The following is a 20,190-nucleotide window of genomic DNA, read 5'->3' on the forward strand; positions in this document are numbered from 1 at the left end:
TTAACAACTGTCCTGTGATCTGTCCTCAAAAGGATAAGGAGGAGAGGAGAGGAGAGGAGAGGAGAGGAGAGGAGAAGAGAAGAGAAGAGAAGAGAAGAGAAGAGAAGAGAAGAGAAGAGAAGAGAAGAGAAGAGAAGAGAAGAGAAGAGAAGAGAAGAGAAGAGAAGAGAAGAGGGAGATATGGCTGTTGTCTGACAATGTGAAAAGGAAATTAAACAATGCCGAAACCAGACAGTAGACCCAGATTCTTAAAAGGTGAAACACGTAAGACATGACTTCTCTCGTCCAAAATCGGAGAGAGATGTTTATTTAAAGATTATCCAGGTAAAGAAATATCTCAAGAGTGTCTGTCCAAACAGCTGAGGGGAACTCAACTCGGCTCAAAATAAGAAAAAAGAAAAAGAATGTTGTTTATCCGACTGTAATTCGGTCAGAGGCGCTTACGAAAAATTAAATGACAGTTTATAGTTTTGGCAGGATAAACTCTCCACTCTCTGAAGGAGGTTTCAGAAAATACGAGCAGCGACGGGGATTCTGTCGGGACTAAATCCTCCTGAACGTGTACATACACAAACATTAAATCCTTGGTTAAATAAACAAGGTGGGGGTTTGAAACAGTGGAGGGAGGCGTGTGGAATCCCATGTCAGTTTAAACAGGCTACGCTTTACACCTGCAGCTGAACGTATGAGTGGATGTTACCAGTCTTCTGGGAGCCACACAGCTGTGAGTGAGGCCGTGAACGAAGGAGTTCATGCCAATCAGCTGTTACTCCAGTACTGTGTCTGAACTAACTGCCAAGTTTCATCCCTTTATTTAGATAATTCAATTCAGGGTATTCATATTTGCTATGGTAATATTAGTCAATCTGATTGACTCTTCTTATGACATTTGTATTTTGTAAGGCTACAACATGTTTCTCATTTTTTGATAATACAAGAAACATGTTCTCTGATTTCAGCTTCTTAATTGCCTTGTTTTGGTTTCTTTGACCCATGACAGAAAACTGAATTGTACTACATATCTTTTGTTGAATGGTGGTGGTATTTTGTTGATAAACATGTTCGTATTCAACATAAAACATATTTCAGTATCACGAGCAGAAAAAACTGTTGTCTTATTTTTATCTTATCGGCAGCATTGATGCTTGGTGTAGTGATTCCAAAACAAATACCAAAACTAAAGGAAAAAAAAACAAAACAAATCCACAGTCGTGTGACACAGTCGTGTGACCAACCCGCTGCTCCAATTAATTTAAAAGTAAGCTTTAACTTTCCATTTCACAAAACGATGCACATAAATCACAAAATAACTATTCCATAATGTATTCTTTTACCGTCTTCAGTGATGTGTCACCAGACAGCTTTGTTAGATTTACGAATATGTGACCACACCTGTGTTAAAAGTTAGGCGACTCTCGTGCTGACGACTTTAATCAGCTTAAGATGAATAACAACCCTGAAGCGATAAAGAGCAGAAACCATCCGAGGGATGGACCGAAACACAACAACAGAGATACAGGGAAAACACTTTCCTTCCTTCATTTGGACATGCTCTGCTCAACTGGTGGGGTTTAGTCTGGAAGAGGGAGGAGAAAGAAAAACGAGGGAGGGAAAGAGAAAATGGGGTGGGACAGACCCCCCCTGCCTAAAAACCCACCCACCCACCCACCCTTTTGTACTCACACACAAACACACATGTGCATGTGCAGACACACATGCACACACACACACAAATGTACGCAGCTCTTCAAAGCCAAGTGGTTTTAACAGACATCCAATTACACTAAGAGATGACATCTGGCAAACTGCAGCAGATAAATAAGGTGAAAGGAAAGACAAGATTCAGTCACCTCACAGAAACTCCAGATAACAGCGAGTGCACGGCCGATCGAGATAGGGGAGAGAGGGAGAGGCAAAAGAAAGAGGGGGGGCCAAAGGAGAGGGAGAGCCACACAAATGAGGAAAGAAGAGAGGCAACGCACTGCTCCAGCGCTCAGACTCTGAGAGGCAAGGACAGAGGAGAGACAGGGAGCTCAGCTCACTGACAGACGCACGACCAGAGAGGGCAAGAAAGACGAGAGGTCCCAGGCTCAGTTACGCACTCAAGTGACTTAGAGAAGAGAAGAGAAGAGAAGAGAAGAGAAGAGAAGAGAAGAGAAGAGAAGAGAAGAGAAGAGAAGAGAAGAGAAGAAAAGAGTGTGGATTCTCTTTTCGTGGCCCCTTCTCGCAAGGATTTTTCTGAACATTTTATGATAAATATACTTTTTTTTTTTGACTTTCTGCTTTTTTTCATTCATTTTTGACTCAACACCCTGACATCTTGTCCCCTGAGCAAAATTATTTCCCTGGACTGAAGGAGATAAACTGTTTGGGACATGTGTGGGGAGAAGGTTTTAGTAGCATGAATTATTAGATGTTTTCTTTTTACTCTGAGTCTATTTGTGAGAGTGTTGGTATAGAGTCAAACTTGTGAGTGTGTGTGTATGCACACGTGTATGTGAGCAACCAGGAGTAAAAAAAAAAAGTGGAAGCCTTAGGAGGAGGAGGCAAGAGTTTGTGGAGGCGAGCCCCCGGTTATTCCCGTTGTGAGGTGATCTGAGTTATGGATGTTGACGCATTCCTGTGGCGTTTCTGAGGAATAAACAGCACCGGGGACTACAACAGAGCGAGCCACAATACTGCGGGCTTCCACAACACCAGCAACTGCAGCCGTCACAATAACAATACTGACATCTGCTACCAACAACGTCCACCGCCGTCTTTGAAGCAGACTTTCTACAGGTTTTACACCACAGTCCCGGGGAGGTTGTGGGTCTCCAGAGAGAGCAGGTGTAGTCAGTCAGTTGGGGGAGTTTCTCCCACTCTCTTTCCCTCTTTCTGCACCCAGCTCAGCATGCCCCAGCCCCTGAGCACCTCCACAGCTCTCCCAGCTCCACTACCATGTGTAGATGGACAGTGACACAAGGTGCACCGGTCGCCTGGTCCTCCTCCTGCCCCTGCTGCAGACCTTCACTGCTCCTCTCCCTCACCTTCCTACTGCTGCTTCTCCTGCTCGGACCCTGCTCGTCCTCGCCCCTGTCCACTCTGCCGTCACTGTCGGACTCGGAGAAGAACCACAATGCACCAGGAGGGAGTCCCCCTCACTTCCTCGTCCCACACCCGCCACCTTCCCCATCACCCGCGCCTCTCCGTGCATCCTCCGCAAGGTTGCCACGAGCGACCAACGTGTCATTGTCCTCGGCGACGGTCGTCGGGCGCCACGTGCGGAGCAGCTACAACCATCTGCAAGGAGATGTGCGCCAGAGGAAACTGTTCTCCTACCAGAAATTCTTCCTCCGCATTGACAAGAAAGGAACAGTCAATGGCACCAAAAGTGAGGACGACCCATACAGTAAGTCCATTTTCTTTCTAGTAACTTAGTGTATGAAGCCATTAGCAAAGATCTTCACTTAAAAAAGATTGAAAACAAATAGTGTATCCATCAGTGAGAACACTATGGTTAAAAAAAAAAAGATGCACTGGTTGTCTTCCATTAAGTCCCATGTGTTTATGTGTGGGAAGCCATGTTTCTGTTTTTCTCCCCTAAGCAACAGTGCACATAAAGACAGGTGACTGGGCAAAAGAACAAATAACAGCGCTGCATGCTTTTTGGCCTTTTCACCATGTGTAGAGGCCGGCGTGTTTGCCAAACGTAGAGAGACAAAGACAGCATTACAGTAGGAGAGTGGGAGAGGAGAGAAGAAAACAAAATGAGTAAGGCAGGCAGATAAATAAAAGATGATCCACTGGAATCAATTAGAAAAAGTCCAAAGTCAGTTCCTTCTCTTTAGGGAAATATCTAAAACAGCCATTACCAAACCCCTGGGGAGACTGATGGGTTGACATACTCCTTTGCTGCTCTTGTGCTGCAGCTCTAATAGTAGTGGGCATATGCTAAGTATGAGGTTATATGGACTCAGATGTAAAGTAACAACCACATGATTCCTATTCCCCCTTTCTGGTCGTGCATTTTGCGGGCTGTGGAATATGATTTTAACCTTTATTTATCCGGGGAAGGGTCATTTAGCACACACACTCTTTTGTCAGCACCACTCAGCCTCACACTCACACACAGTTTCACTCACTCCAGAGTCCGCTGGTTCTTGAAGAGATCTTAACTGACCTTCACTACAACTACAGCGTGGCTGCATGAATTAATGCAATATGCACACATTGCAATAATTGCAGTAAAATGTAAAAACCTCCATGCAATGAGCCCAATCTGAAAGCGAGAAAAAAAAAAAAAAAAAAAAATACCATTAAGGACATGTAAGAGCCATCACGATCGTTTATGACTGATCCAGAACAGAAAATCAGCTGTTATCATTCTGTAGCCCACATCTTTATCTTAAAGTTAAACACATCTGGAAGTTCTCCAGGACTGCCGCAGCTTTTCTGGGCCTCAGAGAAGCTGCTCTCCGCATGAGGGCACATTGACAGTAGTTGTTGAGGGAGAGCAGAACATTACTCCCACACATATACCTGCGAGAGACGGGGGACGTCCAAAACACAATCTAATGTCTTTTAGGGATGAACGGCCTCTGCTGGATTGCGTCTACAGTGCGATTCTGTCAGAGCCTGTTAGGCATGTGTCTGTGGGAATTCGGCCTCGTATAAGACTCGCTGACACACCTTCGTACACATGTCGTAGGTTTGAATGCATCTGTCTGTGGTACTGTACAAGCCTCTCCTGCTGAGCGCTCGCACACTTGCATACACACTTGAGCACAGAGAGGCCAGTCTTGCACATGGCCTCCATATGGCAAAGCCCACTTTTATTAGGGCCAGGGCCAGTGTGAATATGTGTGTGTGTGCACGTGTGTGTGTGTGCATTTATATGTGTGTATGTGCCACTCAGACACCAAGGCTCTGCCAGACATGGCTGAAGGAATTTCAATTAGCGTCTCTTCCTCCCTCCCCTCGCCTGCAGTCCTCACTGACACACACACGGACACACACTTTTGCACACGGGCACATAAAGAGTTCAATCATTAGGGTGCGACCAGTCACCAGCTATAATGGCATCAGGTCATGGCATTAGAGGCACAATCCATCAATTTCAACAGCTTTTGTCACTTAACTGTGGTGGGAAGTGGGTGAGAGAAATCACAAATATGAGAATTTGCCCAAAGAGGCAAAAAATCTTTCATGTCGTAGTTTTCCCAGGAAGATTTTATCGGGCTGCGTCCACCTGATCGCAAGTGCAGATGTAGAATATGTTTGGGATTACAAGTTGATGGGTTGAAATTTCGGGAATTACCTGGAGAGATCTAGGCTGTGATGAAATGAAGATTAAATCACGTGAGTGTGTCTGTGTCTGCACACCATCACACTCGGCTAATGGTTGCACATTTGTAGAGGTTGGCGTGTGATAAAGGTTTGTACACGTATGCACTTCTAATGCTTCTTATACTGCATTTTGAAAGTGTAAATAAGTTATTTTTTCCCAAACCGAGAACATGGATGTGATGACGTGACAAACGCAACTTCACATTTCTTTTCATGAGGAGGTTCTGTGAATAGCGACATTTTTAATGTGCTTTTTGCTTACACTTTAAACAGAGTGGGATTAAAGGTGTTTAAAAAAGTTGGCTCAGAACTACACAGCTAAAATTAGCTCCTTGCTGGAGTTTATCAGTGATAGCTCTTTCAAAGGTAAATGGTCAGTATTTATATATGTAACACTTTTCTAGTCTTGACGACCGATCAAACGTACTTTACACTACAGTTTTGCCGTTCACACCAATTCACTCAAATTTTCACCCATGTGCAGTGCATTTTCTATCACTCAACTGTCACACCCTTTCAACCAAAGAAGCGTGGGGTTACGGGTCTTGCCCAAGGACACACCGGCATGTAGACTAGTGGAGCCGGGATTCGAAAGACGACTTAATCTACCACTGACCCGTCGCCCGTCTGTTGTGTGAAACTTGAGCAGAAATTGAGAATGCCATCTTTCACCATGTTTCTACGGCATCTAAACAGCCAGAATGTGCGTTTTTCAATTGTGAAGCAGAAGCTAAGTACAAAAACAACATTCCTTTCTTGAATCCAAAGGCTACCATAGTTCCCTCACATGCGGGGTGAGTGGTAGAATTGCTTGTTTGTTACAATCTGCCTTCTCACCATTAGATGTCACCAATTCTTACATATAATACGCATTATATAATATAACTTTAAATTGGAGCGCTACAATTGCACCATTGTGTCAAGGCCAGCTCAGGTGGGTGTTGCGTATCTCGAGTTTGACCTGAGACCTCATTGATAGCAATTGACCACTCCTTTTAGGAAGGCATTAAACAAACGAAAGCATGGAAGTTGTTAGTGCGGTTTCCATGGTCGAGTTGTCTGGTAATGTTCAGGAGGTCAGATTGCAAATGGGTGTCATTAGATGGTGTCAGAGGTGATGAAGTTTTCGGTGCAGCTCCGGGGTCGGGGCTCTCCTCCGCGGCCGAGCCTTTTCTAATCATCTTGTCAAAGCTGGAGGCAGTACGTCACTCTGGGTTTATGGTCCGCGTTTGCAAACCAGGGCTCGGAAGTACGTGGCAGTGTTTGTCTGTTTGTTTTTTTTGTCTATCCATATGTTTTCCACATCTCCTCAGAAGTTTAAATGAGTTTGAAGAATTTGGGAAAAACAAAAACCACCGTGCCGCCAAGCGATTAGTTTTGAATCTTGCACCAAACTTCAGCAACAACACTGCCCGTGTTCTAACATCCACACTGTCCACATTTGTTTTCTAAAAGAAAAAAAAACAAAAACCCAACAAAGCAGTGAAGTAAATGAACATGTGTTTGCAGCAACACCACAGACTTGTGGCTATGTGCAGCTCAATTAGTGCTGAAAGTTGCACTTAGGAGCTTTGATTCCAACTGCGGCCACCCAGATCGTAAAAACTGCCACACATACTTATTGTTGGCATCAATCACATGAACACGTTACCCACTGACATGAGTGAATCTCGCCCTCCCCCGATTTATGGACAGTATATTAAACTGGACGTTATTCCCATGTAGTGCAGGGTTTTCATGTCCAGGCTAATTACACAGGTCTGCCCCCTCTGGTTTGACCTCTACCTATTGACCCAAGTCAGGAAGCTTTGTTAATGCAAAGGTCAACGATACATAGCTTGCATCACTTCTGGTTATTGTGTTACTCTGTCACTGCTGGAGGTGGTTGGAAGCAAATTGCACATTCTTAATGTTGTTAAGATGAATGTTTTCATTTCCCAATCAAGAAAAAACATTCTTACTCCTACAAAATCTCTCCCGTACAATAAGAGAAAATAAATGTGTCAGCTCAGCGAGACTGTATTTATCTTTCGAATAAAATGCTCCTTGCTTCAGAAAGTTTCTACTGGTGAGTGAGTATCTCAAAAGAAGACAAAATTAAAGGAGATTCTTGGTCTGAATTGGACAAAAAATGGCCACTGACGTGTAAAAAAAGGTCAATTTATATTAGAAAAACTGCAATGAAGTTCAGACTGTGAAGAAGTGAAAAGTTAAACGCCATAAGTTATCTTTTCATACATGAACCTTGACCACTTCTTCATCCGTCTCCTCTACCTCCCTAATCCTCCAGTGACTTTGCAAGTTTAACAAAAACAAAACACGTATTTCTTTTGTGATGAGCGTGTTAAGAGTTCTCGTGGGAAAAGGTAAGAGTGTGGCCCATAAAAGAGAGTTATGAGGACATATTGGATGCACCAGAGGTTAGTGTCAGTGTTGCCTTTCATTCAAAGTTACTTTGACATCTTCATGGACTCCCCGACTCCAACAGCCATAAATAAAAGCAGTGTTGCAAATGTCACCGCGCAGGCTTGTTCAGGAAATACAGAACCCATTATTCTAGCCCTAAAGCTGCCAGAGGCCGAGCTTAACATCAACAGTTACATTCAGCTGTACAATAAACATACAACAAACACATACTCCCCGACACACTCCTGCCTTTTTGACCTTCCGTCCGGCTACACTAACAATGTTGAGACAAACAGAAAGTAGAGAGTGTAAACACAACTCACGGATGAGGCATCGTATACGCTTGAGTTTACCTGGACATTCCGATAAAATAAATATCTTTACATACAACACTCTTCATGGTGGTGTTTTGTTGATAAACTGGAGCAGGAGTCTGGATCAAATCAAGTTGCTCGTCACTCATGACTCCCTTTACTGGAATCTTCTGAGCAAACACCGTCTCTGATCTACAGAAAAACGTTATGCATCTTACATAGGAGTCATTTGAGCTGATTTTAGTCTGGATAAGAGATAGACTTTGCCTCATAAATGTATTATCAGACAAGTCCTTTCTCAAAAAGGACATTAATGAGCCATTTATTGGTATTTACTGGAAGTTTCATGACATTTGGCAAAAGTTGTTACAACATCATTGATGTCTGATGTCTGAAATCCTCAATGTGGGACAAGACGTACTTCGCGCGAGCCTCAGATATTGAGGAGAGTAATAAACCTCCATGTGGCGAGGTGCTGGTTATACCCGAAGATAGACGACACAAGCAAGTGAGCATTTTACAACGTGTTGTTGTTAAATAAAATTTAAACACAGCCTGAAACTTTTGAAACTTTTAAAGCTCCAACGTGAGTTGTTATGCAATAAATTTCCTGGCAGGACGCAACAGAGTTTGGCATTTTAATCCCACGGCTGTTAAGTTTTTTCAATTACGGTCTGCGTGTTATTATAAATGACAAGAATCCATATTTTTTTTTAAAAGAAGAAAAAAAAGGTACTTGTTAAAAGAGTTGTCAGTGATCTTCAAATGGATTTGTTTTGACAACCTAAAACGTGATGATTTCATCGACAAAACCGAAACTACTAAAACTTTTTGTAACGTTAAATGTGCCCAGATGTTTTCTAGTTACAGTATGAAATGCCATCGTGTTGATGTATTAAAACCACTTTACTTCCTTTCCTTCACTTTTTCTTCAGCTTTACAAACCGGGGTGAGAGTGAAGGTCTCGGAGGTCTTGACGTATCTGTGCCCTTTGACCCTTTACAACCAGTACAGGGTCACTTACAAAGCACATGTGTGTTTAGGGTTTGCACGTGTGAGGGAGGCACATGCTGTGCTAAGAATGATCAGTTTAACCACATGCACTTTTCCCATCAGGATATTTCTTTAAGGTATTTCTTCATTGCTTATGAACACTCTGCGTTTTTTGCCAAGAGTCGCTGAGGACGATGAAAGGATCTCTCTCATTTTTCCATCACTGTTTACATATTTTCTGTCAATGCTTCTTGATATTTTCCCCATCAGCTTTCTCCCCTGTCTATTCACGCCTCAGCTGCAACACGAGCCAGATTTCTGTAGGCAGATTGAAGCATCTCTGCCAAAAACACCACCACTGAAGCAGCACCTTAAACAAAAGTATCTCAGCGGCAATTCCTGTTCTCTGTAACATCCTCTGCGAGTTGACTACTTTCTGCTATCTTAAGCTCGATATCTCTGTATTAATGGACGGCCTTTTTCATTGTTGATGTTATGCTCAGGATTCTTGCCGAGTAGAATCATACATATCCCCAAAGAGCGGGAGAGACAGAGAACGGAAGAAGGTGCTCATAACATATGACTTGTCAGAGCAAGGTTTGCTGCAAGCAACCATCCTTAAAATATCTCAGGATCCAGTCTCTCTGGCTCATCTCAAAAATATCCTCACGGTATTCTAATAGTCTGTTGTCGTCTAAACAAGTATTCACATCTGACACAGAATGTGAATACTCTGTAATGTGAAACACTGCAAAACAGAATCACAGCGATTTTCACAGGGAAGAAGGCAAAACTCCATCATAAAATGTTAAATCTTTAGTGCAAACTTTGAGCACAAACACTGCAAACGAGGCTCAACACATCAACTTTTACTTAAATAATGAGCAATTGGCTGTTTTTGATGTTTAACATCATTGTGAAAAGCAAAAAACTACGTTTGAAGGCATCAGCTGTGCAAAATGGCACCAAACATTGTTTTTTGACAGACCACCCATTAATCAATGAAATAACTGCTAATGTAAAACCAAGAACATCAAGCTCTGAAACTAATACAGCAAAAACGTCCTCCAAATTTTCTTCTCAGTTAGTTACGCTGAAAAATGCACTGGAAGCCCAATACTGAAAGTGTCATTTCACTCGCAGCCTGGTGCATGTGAACAGGCAGAATTCATGGCCAGTAAAACAGTGGGAGGTGAAGAATAGCATCTGTGAAAGATAACATCCAGGGCTGCCGCCATATAGACACCATGTGCTCCAGGAAAAGACCCCCACACCAAATACACATACACACACACAAAAGTGAGGCTCTTAATGGAGTCATCAAAGGTAAAGCTGAGAGCTCAGGGTAGAGTTCAGAGAGGCATCTGGACCAGTATGGCCATTTGAACAGAGAAGGCAGGAATGCCAGCTAATTACCGTGTGTGTGTGTGTGTGTGGGTGTGCTTGTATTTGTTACCACTTTAGGACCTCTGGTATAAACACTGACCCTGACCAGGACCAGTAGTCCTCTCATGGAGGCCAAAACTCGATCCAAATAAGGCAGAACCTCATTTCTGAGGAACTGGTTCATTTAGGGCCAAGATTTGAATGGTGGTTAGGTTAAGGTTTTGCATTAACTGGTTACAGTTAAGGTTAGGGACAAGGTTTTTTTTTGGTTAGGCCGTCTAAATGAATGGAAGTCAATGCAGAGTCCTTAAAAGGACAGCTGCACAAACCTGTGTGTGTGTGTGTGAGCCGACAAAGTGAGAAAAAGTACGAACGATACAGAGAGGGAGAGAGTGAGAGCTCCATGTGACAAAGTGAATAATATTTATACATGTCCGTGCATAATATTTGTGGTGTAAAATAACAATATTTCTGAAGCTGAACGTGCGGTGCCAACAATGCAAACCACAACAGTTGGGAAACAGTGCACTGGCAGCCGAAGTGTTCATGAAAAATATGTAAAGAGCAGACAACCGTCACAGCACTTTGCCTGAAATCATAACTCCTGCCGTGTCAGGCCTGTTAAATGTTTTGACAGAAACTGGCAGCTTTGGTGCTTCATCGTGTTACAAAGTCAACAGTGTTAAAGGAATCACAATGTCTCAGGTGCCTTCAGTCAAATCAGCATTAACGTCGCAGTGAATTTTGCGCCGCGTACCTCACAGCCGCTCATAAACGCATTTGACATAACTCGCCACGGTCCCGTCGCGCTTGGAGAAGTGATATGCAGTGATGTGACGTGACGAGCCACGTAAATGGAACTTACCACTATCTGTTGGCCAGACTTCAGGTATTTTAAAACCGAGGGCTTACACTCAGGTGATCTGTTTTGTTTGATTTCGGAATATTCTGGGGGTTTGTTTTTCTTCTGCTTCCTCGGCCAGATGCTGAAATAACACGCAGCCTAAACACTGTGCGGTTATGCTCTATTTCTGAAGAAGATGTGATATGAGTGTTCCTGTCAGGGAAGGAAATAAAACTATCACAGGGCAGGATTAAGTTAAATAATATGGTTAGTGCATGTCAAACACTAATGGAAAAATGACTTTAGGAGAAACCGAATCAATGCAGGGCACAGAGACAAAACAATCTACTTGATATGATTTATATTACTGAAATGACAGGCAAAAACAGATTTAGGGGGAAAAAATAATGACCTAACCAACATTTCCACATGGGCTTTGACGAGGCCACGTCACACTGGACGATACTGTTGTCAACCACATGAGTCTAAACCAATACCTCAACAGTATAAAGCAGTCTCTACTTCAGCACTTGCCAAGGACCAAAAAGCTGCACAAGCAACAAGTGTTTGTTCTCCCCAACTTCATAAAGAGTGGGAAATATTCAAGAAAACTTCAAGATGCAAAGGGAACAAAATAAAAACCACAAGTGGCCTTAAAACTTGGCAGCCAAGATTTTTTCTTTTTTTTTTCCGCATGTTGTTCATTGTCTTTGTTTTGTTTTATTTTATTTATATGGTCAAAGAGAGCAGAATACTTTAATATTCTTAGCTCATATCTGATTCAAGCACTTCGGTGGTCTGACTCTCTCTATTCTTCTTTTGTACGGTTTATTTATCTTTTAGTTTTACTGGCTTGGAGTTTGGCGGTTGCGTGCACAGAAGACTCTCGTGTCACAGTGAATTCAACATATCGTCAGTCACTCTTGAGTCGGCGTGTCAACGAGAAACATTATCTTAATGTTCAGACCTCAGCTGATGCAAATGAGACATTAAACCTTAAAAAAAACAAGACTTCATGAATTTCATGTCCTCAGTGTCGCTTGGTTGAGGACAATTCAACCATTTTGCGCTTTGAACATGAAATGAAAAGAACCAAAGCCATGTCCATTACTCTCACTGAAGGGAGTTCACGACACAAACTCGCCCACCAGTGACAATATTTCACAATACAAAGCGAGACCTCTCGCTCGCTCTCTCCGGGGCTGAAGACACACAGTAGACCCGCTCACAGCTGGTCACCGCGTCAAGGTCAAAATGTGAACAACCGCAGTATAATCTTTAAAAAAGCCCCTGGATAAACAGTGGAAACATTTTCACAACCTCCTTTAACCTTTAGGTTCAGCAGGAGACTCGCTGACCACGTTTCCAGAGGGGCCTGCCAGGGGTTGATGGGCGGTCTCTGTATGTGTGTGTGGGGGGCTGTGTATTCTTATTTGTGAGTAATTTTTTGAAATGTAACAGACTGTGTGCTGCTACTTTTGTTTGATAGACGGAAAGAGCACTGATCGTCTTCTTCTATACTTCTACGCTTCATGCGGGCTTTCCGACAAATGAGCTGTAGACTACACTTTCTCTACTGTGGACTTTACTCAAACCTGTGCTAGCAAACTCTGCCCGGTAACCAGAGACCAAGTATACTTGTATAAATGTTTTCACACCTCCACTGTTGTCTGCTGACATCATGCTTTGGTGCAGCGTGAACACACGCAGTCACACTCGAACCAAAAACCAAAACACCTGCACCGAGATTCTTTGAGTTGAAACTTTCAGTCTGGCCCAAAACAAACTCCGGAGCTCTTGTTTTTGGTGGTAACAAACAGGGCGGAACAATTCATTGAAATTTGATCGAAAATTGCAATACGGCTAACTGCAATTTAATCGCAGGAGGCGCAATATTTGTTCAAGCCAAAACGTGTGTCAAAATACCATTATTATCTATACACATCATATTCCACGGACAGAAGAGAACATCTTTGTTTCTCACAGATCTGCACAAATCTCACACAGGAATCATTTTAAATGTGTTTTTCGAAAGAATGATGATGTAAAAAGAAATGATTCCTGTCAAAATAATCACAATTAGATATGTACGCAAAATCGTTCAGCCCTTGTAACAAACTATTAGGGGTACAAGTAAGACAACTCCTGTACCTGTACTGTAAGTGTGCTTTCCATTGTGGGACGCACCCAAAACATAGTAGCTCACACGAGTAATAGAAGAGAAGCAGCTTCAACAGGAATACTAAAAACACAAAAGCTTCTTCCTGTTACTGTCTCGCTTCAACCTCAAACTGAGTTTTAGTGTTTGTATGTCCGTCGGTGTTATGGTTAAGGTTTCTCTGCAAAGAAGCACTTGGCTTGTTTTTACAAAAACTTGCACCTGTTGGTTGTCCCCGGTAGTTTCCCCCTGAAAAATTGCCCGCATTCAAGTGAAGTCACACTCAAGATAGAAAAGCGAGGGAAAGATGCTCAATAAGAAGCGTAGAATAGGTATGAAGAGAAATATAGGCCTTGCACCAGAGGCAAACCTTGTTTTTGATGTGAACGCACAACTGCATCTGCGTTTCTGCAGTGACACAGCACAGGGTTCTGCTTTTCTCCATCCCTCAACCATAAACTCTGTTGTTGCAATCTAAGCCTTTTGTTGCAGCCTGGCCTTTCAACTCGCAGGCAGACGGGCTGCGTCTTGTAACTGGTAAAGGGGGCAATAAAAGAGCCCAGTGCTTTTGGTTTTTCGACAAACCACATCAAACGTGTGCAGGGAATAGGGGGTTGAACAGGTGGAGTGGCCTCTAGCACTGCATGGACAGCTCAGAAATGTCAGCTGTGCTGCATTTCCAACCAGATAGGTCAGTTCTGTCCTGTGGTACGCGTCTGTGTGAGTAATGGGCTTAATGTTAAAAGCCAACAAGATGCAGTTTAAGCCCCAAAAGCTGTGAATTTTAAAAGCTGAGCAAGCTTTTATTGACCAAATAAGGGGAACTGTTGGGATTAAGCCTGTATTCTTCGGCCAAAGACTACATTTAACAAAAAGGAACAAGGCCAGAGACTATTTCAAACAACAGAAGATGAAAAGTTATTTGTTACTCAGAAACATCAAAGTGATTACACTCTAGCTTTTAGGATTTTACAAGTCCTTTCCTTTTTGCTATCACAAAGAATGAGTGTGACACACACACACACACACACACACACACACACACACACACACACACTTGGAACCAACAATTAATAATAGAATCAACACAGAGGTTGAGGATTAGCGTTCACAGATGTAAATAACAGCAGTTGAGCAGACTCTCACATGTCTGAGGCTTCTCAACCGTCAACCTTTCATCTCCATCTCTCTGACCATCATAAAAATTACAGCAGGGATGCAGGATGCTGTTAATCTGTTCAAAGATGAGCGTAAAGACAAGGCCAGGAGAGTGGATATGGTCAAAAGACTCTTATATGAGATTTGAAGCATAAAGACCAGAATGACCTAGTCGTTAAACCTTAATTCCCTGTAACATTTCCTGGCTCTTTTCAGTCACCGTTTCGTCCCTAATATTCATGCACCTGAGCTGTCTTTAGCTGACAAAGTTGTCGTTGCTCAAACAGAAAACTGTCTAAGAAAGGTTTGAGGTATACATTCTCTGTTCCTTACTCTGTCCTTCCGACTATTCCTGCAAACAGGCTCCACTTTCCTCTGGCCCCCTTAGCTAATCCTCTCAAAACCCCTGATAGTTTTATGGCTTGGTGTAACTGACTTCAGGATGAGAGAAGAAAGAGCCGACGACCACAGCTTAAACCAGTAATTGGTTCAGACTTGAAAACTGATACAGATGCCTTGACCTCTCGCCAGCCTGGCAGCCAAAAAGCCTCTCTCCGTCCTGTCCGTGTGCCTGACTGCCTGCCTGAGCTCCCCTGGTCAGAAAAACAAACACGCAGCGCAGAATCTTTTTTCCTGGCTTACACCTCGGTCCCAGGGCATCCAGCCCACAAGCTAACCAGCAAATGAACAGGGGGCAAGAGGCTGGTCTGAGGTCTGACAAGCACACAGTGAAGAAAAAAGGCACGCATGAGGACTGGGGTTCACTTGTGTGAAGGAAACTGTAGGTTTCTGCTGCAGGTTTTTTTGGGTTTTTGCAAAAAAAAAAAAAAAAAAATAGAACTAAACATTACCAAATGCTAAATGTTGACAATGCACCAGGTACCAGCTCTCCAGTGAGACTAACTTAATTTGTAAGACATGTTTCATAAATGAGAAATGAAAATATTTGGTTGTTGTGTTACACGACCATAAATATTTTGTCTGGTTTAAGAACATAGACCGTACAAAATGTGGATGTTGTCTTCCAGTTTGTCCAATGTGGACAACCCAGGAGTAATAATATATTGAACTGCCACCTGAACTCCAATGAAAAATGAAAGTCTCTGGGAAAATAGACATATTGATTTACAAAATCTAGCTATAGCATTTCTTAAATTCTGTAAATGATTTCCCCATTTAGAGGTAAATGGACAATAAAACACAAGCACCTGTGTGTCTGACAGCTAATATCATCCAAGTCTGGATGCAGGTGATTGGTGACGGCAGTAAAGAGAGAAAATGTATGTGATGGAAGTGTATGAGAGGATCTGATCCACTTTAGGTTTTGACACATGTGTTCCTCTGTCCCCTGATGCACCAGGTATTCTGGAGATCAAGTCAGTGGATGTGGGAGTGGTGGCCATCAGGGGCCTCAGCAGTAACCACTACCTGGCAATCAGCAAGAAGGGACTTCTATACGGAGCGGTGAGTGGCACTTTCATACAGCTTCACCTACAGGGATCTTCTTTTACACGAGGTGTCATGGTCTACTTTTTACCTTGTGTATGATGTAAAAATTAGTAAAAATGACATTGTGAATTAAAGTCTTGCTTGAGAGACTTGAACGTTTTCACACTGCGGCTTTTAGTGAAGTTTTTTTTCTTCCAGAAATAGGAACCACAGTCATTCAGTCTGTCAGTGTGAGCTCTGCTCTCTGCTACCTACCTTTACTCCCCTCTCCATTCAGAAACAGGAAACACAATCCTTCAGTTTCTCTATTCTGCTTCAGTCCCTCTGGGGAGAGCAACCCTTGTTTCGTCCATTCCCCCCCCCCCCCCCTCCCTCTCTTTACCTCGTTCTCTCCCTCCTCGTTCCCCCCTCTCTTTTCCTCACTTTGAAAGGGCCCAAACTTTCAGCTTGTGTCTCCTGAGCCACGGAACAGATGAAATGACACACGGTAGAAAAGAAAGAAGAAAAAAAAAAGAGGCATTCTGTTGCATGCCCTGAAACTGAATTCCCATGACGTCTTCATGCGCGGCGCAACACAAACCACAGTAGCGCGGTGGTGAGGGCCTGGCATTCGATTACACTTGATGGGTTTACACAGTGACTTCTTTATCCAGTGATAATCAAATGAAATCATTGTTTCATTGCATCAACAGATTAGCACATGTAAATGACACAGAGGTGATGACAGCATTTAAGTTTTTACCCATGATTCAATTTGTATAAATCTGTCAGAGGAAACCAACAGTTTGCAATGTGGTCTGGAACATGCACTGCAATATTTTGAATTTATTTCAACAGGTGTAACTTTAAACAAGATTGTTTTACCAATAACACCAAGCAGTAGTCATGTCACCCACAAGAATCTGACATCACCTGTGTTTGGTTGACACCAGCTCATGCATGTCATGCTTTATCTTCTATTTTCCTCTAGATTGGGAGCATGATTTGACAGGAGCATGACTTGAAAGTAGTAATTGAGACCATTACCTGCTCAGGAAAATGTTTATTGACATTACAAATGAAGTGGGAAAAGAACAAAGTTCTTTTGTTGCAACCAGCAGATTGCCCCCTAGAGGCTATTCAAAATATTTAACAGCTTGGTTGGATTCAGGAAGAGACCGAAAGACTACGTCCCTTTCTCTATACAGTATGCTTGATGGCTGTGGCCGAGCAGCAGCAATGGTTGCAAAGCTGCACAGTGTCTGAAATATTCTCATTTTGCTCTGGGAACATTCAGTTTTTACTTCTGGAACCAATTTGAACAGCTGTGGCCAGAGAGAAAGAGAGGAAAAGAGGGAGAGAGAGAGAGAGAGAGAGAGTGAGACAGAAAAAGAGGGGGAGAGAGAGCGAGCGTGCAAGCAGGGCAAGTACATTTTGCTTATGAATATCAACTGCAAACAGTTAAGTGGCTGTTTAAGCCTTGAGCACCGACGCAGCTTCTAGTAAACTGACAAAATGTGACTCTCTCTCCGATTATTTTCTCGTCATTTACCGCTGGGTGGTCACCGTAGTAACGCCAGGCCACAAACATGGCATCGGGATGGTCTAAGACGTCACATCTCGTGCTACCCTCTCTACTGCCACCCTGTCCATTTGTTGATCCATGTCATCACAGGAAGTAAAGTAACACGTTGCTGTCCTGACACAACACAGACAAAATATGGTGGTAACAAATGGCCATTTAGGTTAATAAGAATCACATATTAATGCTCAAGATTAAGTGCATAAAGAGGGGACAATAAAAAAAAGAAAATGTATTTCTTCCATGCCAGTAAACTTCTATTTAAATTCTGATGTTGACATCAGAGGTAACTGGGATTAAATCAAAACCAGACAGAAGAAAAAAAAACAAAAAAACAGCACAAACATTTAACATGATCTATGATCTCCAGCCACTCCTTCCTGATTTTTATGTCCCATCTTGTTTGTAAACGCTCCATTTTCTCTCCTCCGCAGAGGGACTTTGGTCCAGACTGTCGTCTGATCGAGCGCATTGAGGAGAACAAGTACAACACCTACGCTTCAGCGGAGTGGCGCAACAAGAAGAAGCACATGTTTGTGGGACTGAACGGCAACGGAAAGTCAATGAAGGGGAGGAAGACGCGGAGGAAAAACACAGCCACTCACTTCCTGCCCATCGTGGTGCAACCGCGGTGATTGGACACGTCAAGCCACGAGAGAACTCTGCAGACCGCGGGGTGTCGGACTTATACAGAGTTACAGCGATGCGTTTATTGGACAGATCTGAATGGGATCTTCACGATGCACTGAGGAGGAAAAGAATGGGAACCTGGAGACATTTAACTGTTGGATAAAGACATTTCTATTTTTAAAGAAAGAAATAAGATATATTGCTATACAATGTATATATTATTTCCCGTTTTAAGTTATAAAGTACATAAGCACAGTAGAAAATATGAAAAAGGAAATTACTTCTGTGCCAAAATGTGATTTAGTAACTCACATTTCTAGATCTGTGTATACATGAAGCACTTGACTGGAAGGAAGTGAAAATGAAATGAAGAGGAGGAAGTGGTGATGGAAAGCTGGCCGATTACAGAGAGTGGCAAAAAATTTAATGGTAGTGATGTGAGGGTTGAGTCAAGGAGGCTCCTACACAACAGCAAGTCTAACGCTATCGTGTTTTCTTTAAATTTATTTATTTTGTGTAATATTTAACAAAGAACAAAAACCCAAAAAGGACAATGTCTTGTCTTTTTTTTTTTTTTTTTTTACCATTTATGCTTCTCTTTTTGAATACTAATCATTTTAAACCTGAATAATAAATATTTAAAAAATATATATACATTTGTCTTTAACTTGTTTGACTATTGGTTGCATGTACGACAAACAAAACAAAGTAGTTTATAGTGAATGATTTTGGTCGTCATACTAACAAAGTACTTCTGTGGTGATGCAGTGCAGGACACGGAGTAATGCAGATGACATGACCTCACGACACACAGTAAAACAATGTTAAATTTAAGTGTAAACTAACCAGAGTGTTCAGCCTCATGGTATTCACAATTTAATGCAGTTACCACCATCGGAGCAAACTAAACAAATCCTCAAAGCTACTGAGTGTTTTTTTTTTTTTCTTTTTTTCAAAAGCTCAAGAGAGACCTTTTAATTAAGTCATAAGTTCTGACACGTAACTCAGTCAAAGTTGGTCTTATCCAAGTAATCAGGCTTTACGACTAAGTAAAGCAGTGGAGTTCCTTCAAAAAAACGGGAAAAAAAACAGGATGTGAATCAAGAATCTGTAAGAGATTAGACTTTTGAAAGATGCCCAGCAGACAGCCTGGATGATGAGTTCAGGAGGTTTCATTTCTCACTGCAAAGAAAATAAGAACTCTCTCCCCCTTACAAGTACAGATGGCTAACATGGCTTCTTGGAGAATAAACACCGTCTTTTATATGATAACAACAAAGATAAAAACAGGCTTAAGAAATGGCCGACACACACACACACACACACACACACACACAAATGCATTTGGGTGGCTGGGTAGAAGAGGTGTGTGTGCATCAGTGTGGTCTAGCAGCTGGGAAAAGCCTCCTCCTTGACCTTACTTGTCTGAAACCTGTTGCTGTGCCCCCCGAGACAGAGAGACAAATGGAGCTGGGCATATGGTATAACATAAATATCACTCTTGTTTATCACCTGATTCTAATTAACTATGATGTCATGTTTTTCTTTATTCCTCTCTCGTGTTCCCTCTCTTTTTCTTTAACTCGTGTTGTTGCTTTCCAGGTCTTGCAGTTTCACCCCCCCCCCCCCCCCCCCCCCCCCTTCGTCTTTTTGTGTCATGTCTTGGTAAAATTCAGACAGATTCCAGAAATTAGCAGGATCAGACCAGAGCAAGGTTATCGCTCGTGTAAACACAGACGCAAATACACACACACACAAAACCCTCCCCTATGCCCAGGGCTGCAACTGTTGCAATTTGTTCATTGTATCCATCACTTTCAACTCTCTGCCATCTGTTTTGGTGTGTGTATGTGTGTGAGAGAGAGAGAGAGAGAGAGAGAGAGAGAGAGAGAGAGAGAGAGAGAGAGAGAGAGAGAGAGAGAGAGAGAGAGAGAGAGTGAGAGAGAGAGAGAAAGACAGAGAG

At 42.6% G+C, this 20,190-nt stretch overlaps 1 protein-coding gene across 1 annotated transcript; it reads left to right on the forward strand.

Moving 5' to 3' along the window:
• The first annotated feature begins 1,878 nt into the window (after nt 1-1,878).
• fgf10a (fibroblast growth factor 10a) lies at nt 1,879-18,803 on the forward strand. The gene is made up of 3 exons (XM_058616514.1): nt 1,879-3,391; nt 15,948-16,051; nt 18,032-18,803. Exons 1-3 carry the CDS (start codon nt 2,941-2,943, stop codon nt 18,230-18,232), a joined length of 756 nt encoding a protein of 251 aa, XP_058472497.1. The 5' UTR covers nt 1,879-2,940; the 3' UTR covers nt 18,233-18,803.
• The last annotated feature ends 1,387 nt before the right edge of the window (nt 18,804-20,190 follow it).

This window comes from Solea solea, chromosome 19 (genome assembly GCF_958295425.1).
Source record: "Solea solea chromosome 19, fSolSol10.1, whole genome shotgun sequence".
Classification (NCBI taxonomy): domain Eukaryota; kingdom Metazoa; phylum Chordata; class Actinopteri; order Pleuronectiformes; family Soleidae; genus Solea; species Solea solea.

Excerpts from the sequence above, each read along its gene's own strand:
- fgf10a (XM_058616514.1), top strand. The coding sequence starts at position 2,941 with ATGTGTAGATGGACAGTGACACAAGGTGCACCGGTCGCCTGGTCCTCC. Across the intron at positions 3,392-15,947 it reads AAGTGAGGACGACCCATACA|GTATTCTGGAGATCAAGTCA; the intron begins GTAAGTCCATTT and ends CTGATGCACCAG. Across the intron at positions 16,052-18,031 it reads AGGGACTTCTATACGGAGCG|AGGGACTTTGGTCCAGACTG; the intron begins GTGAGTGGCACT and ends TCTCCTCCGCAG.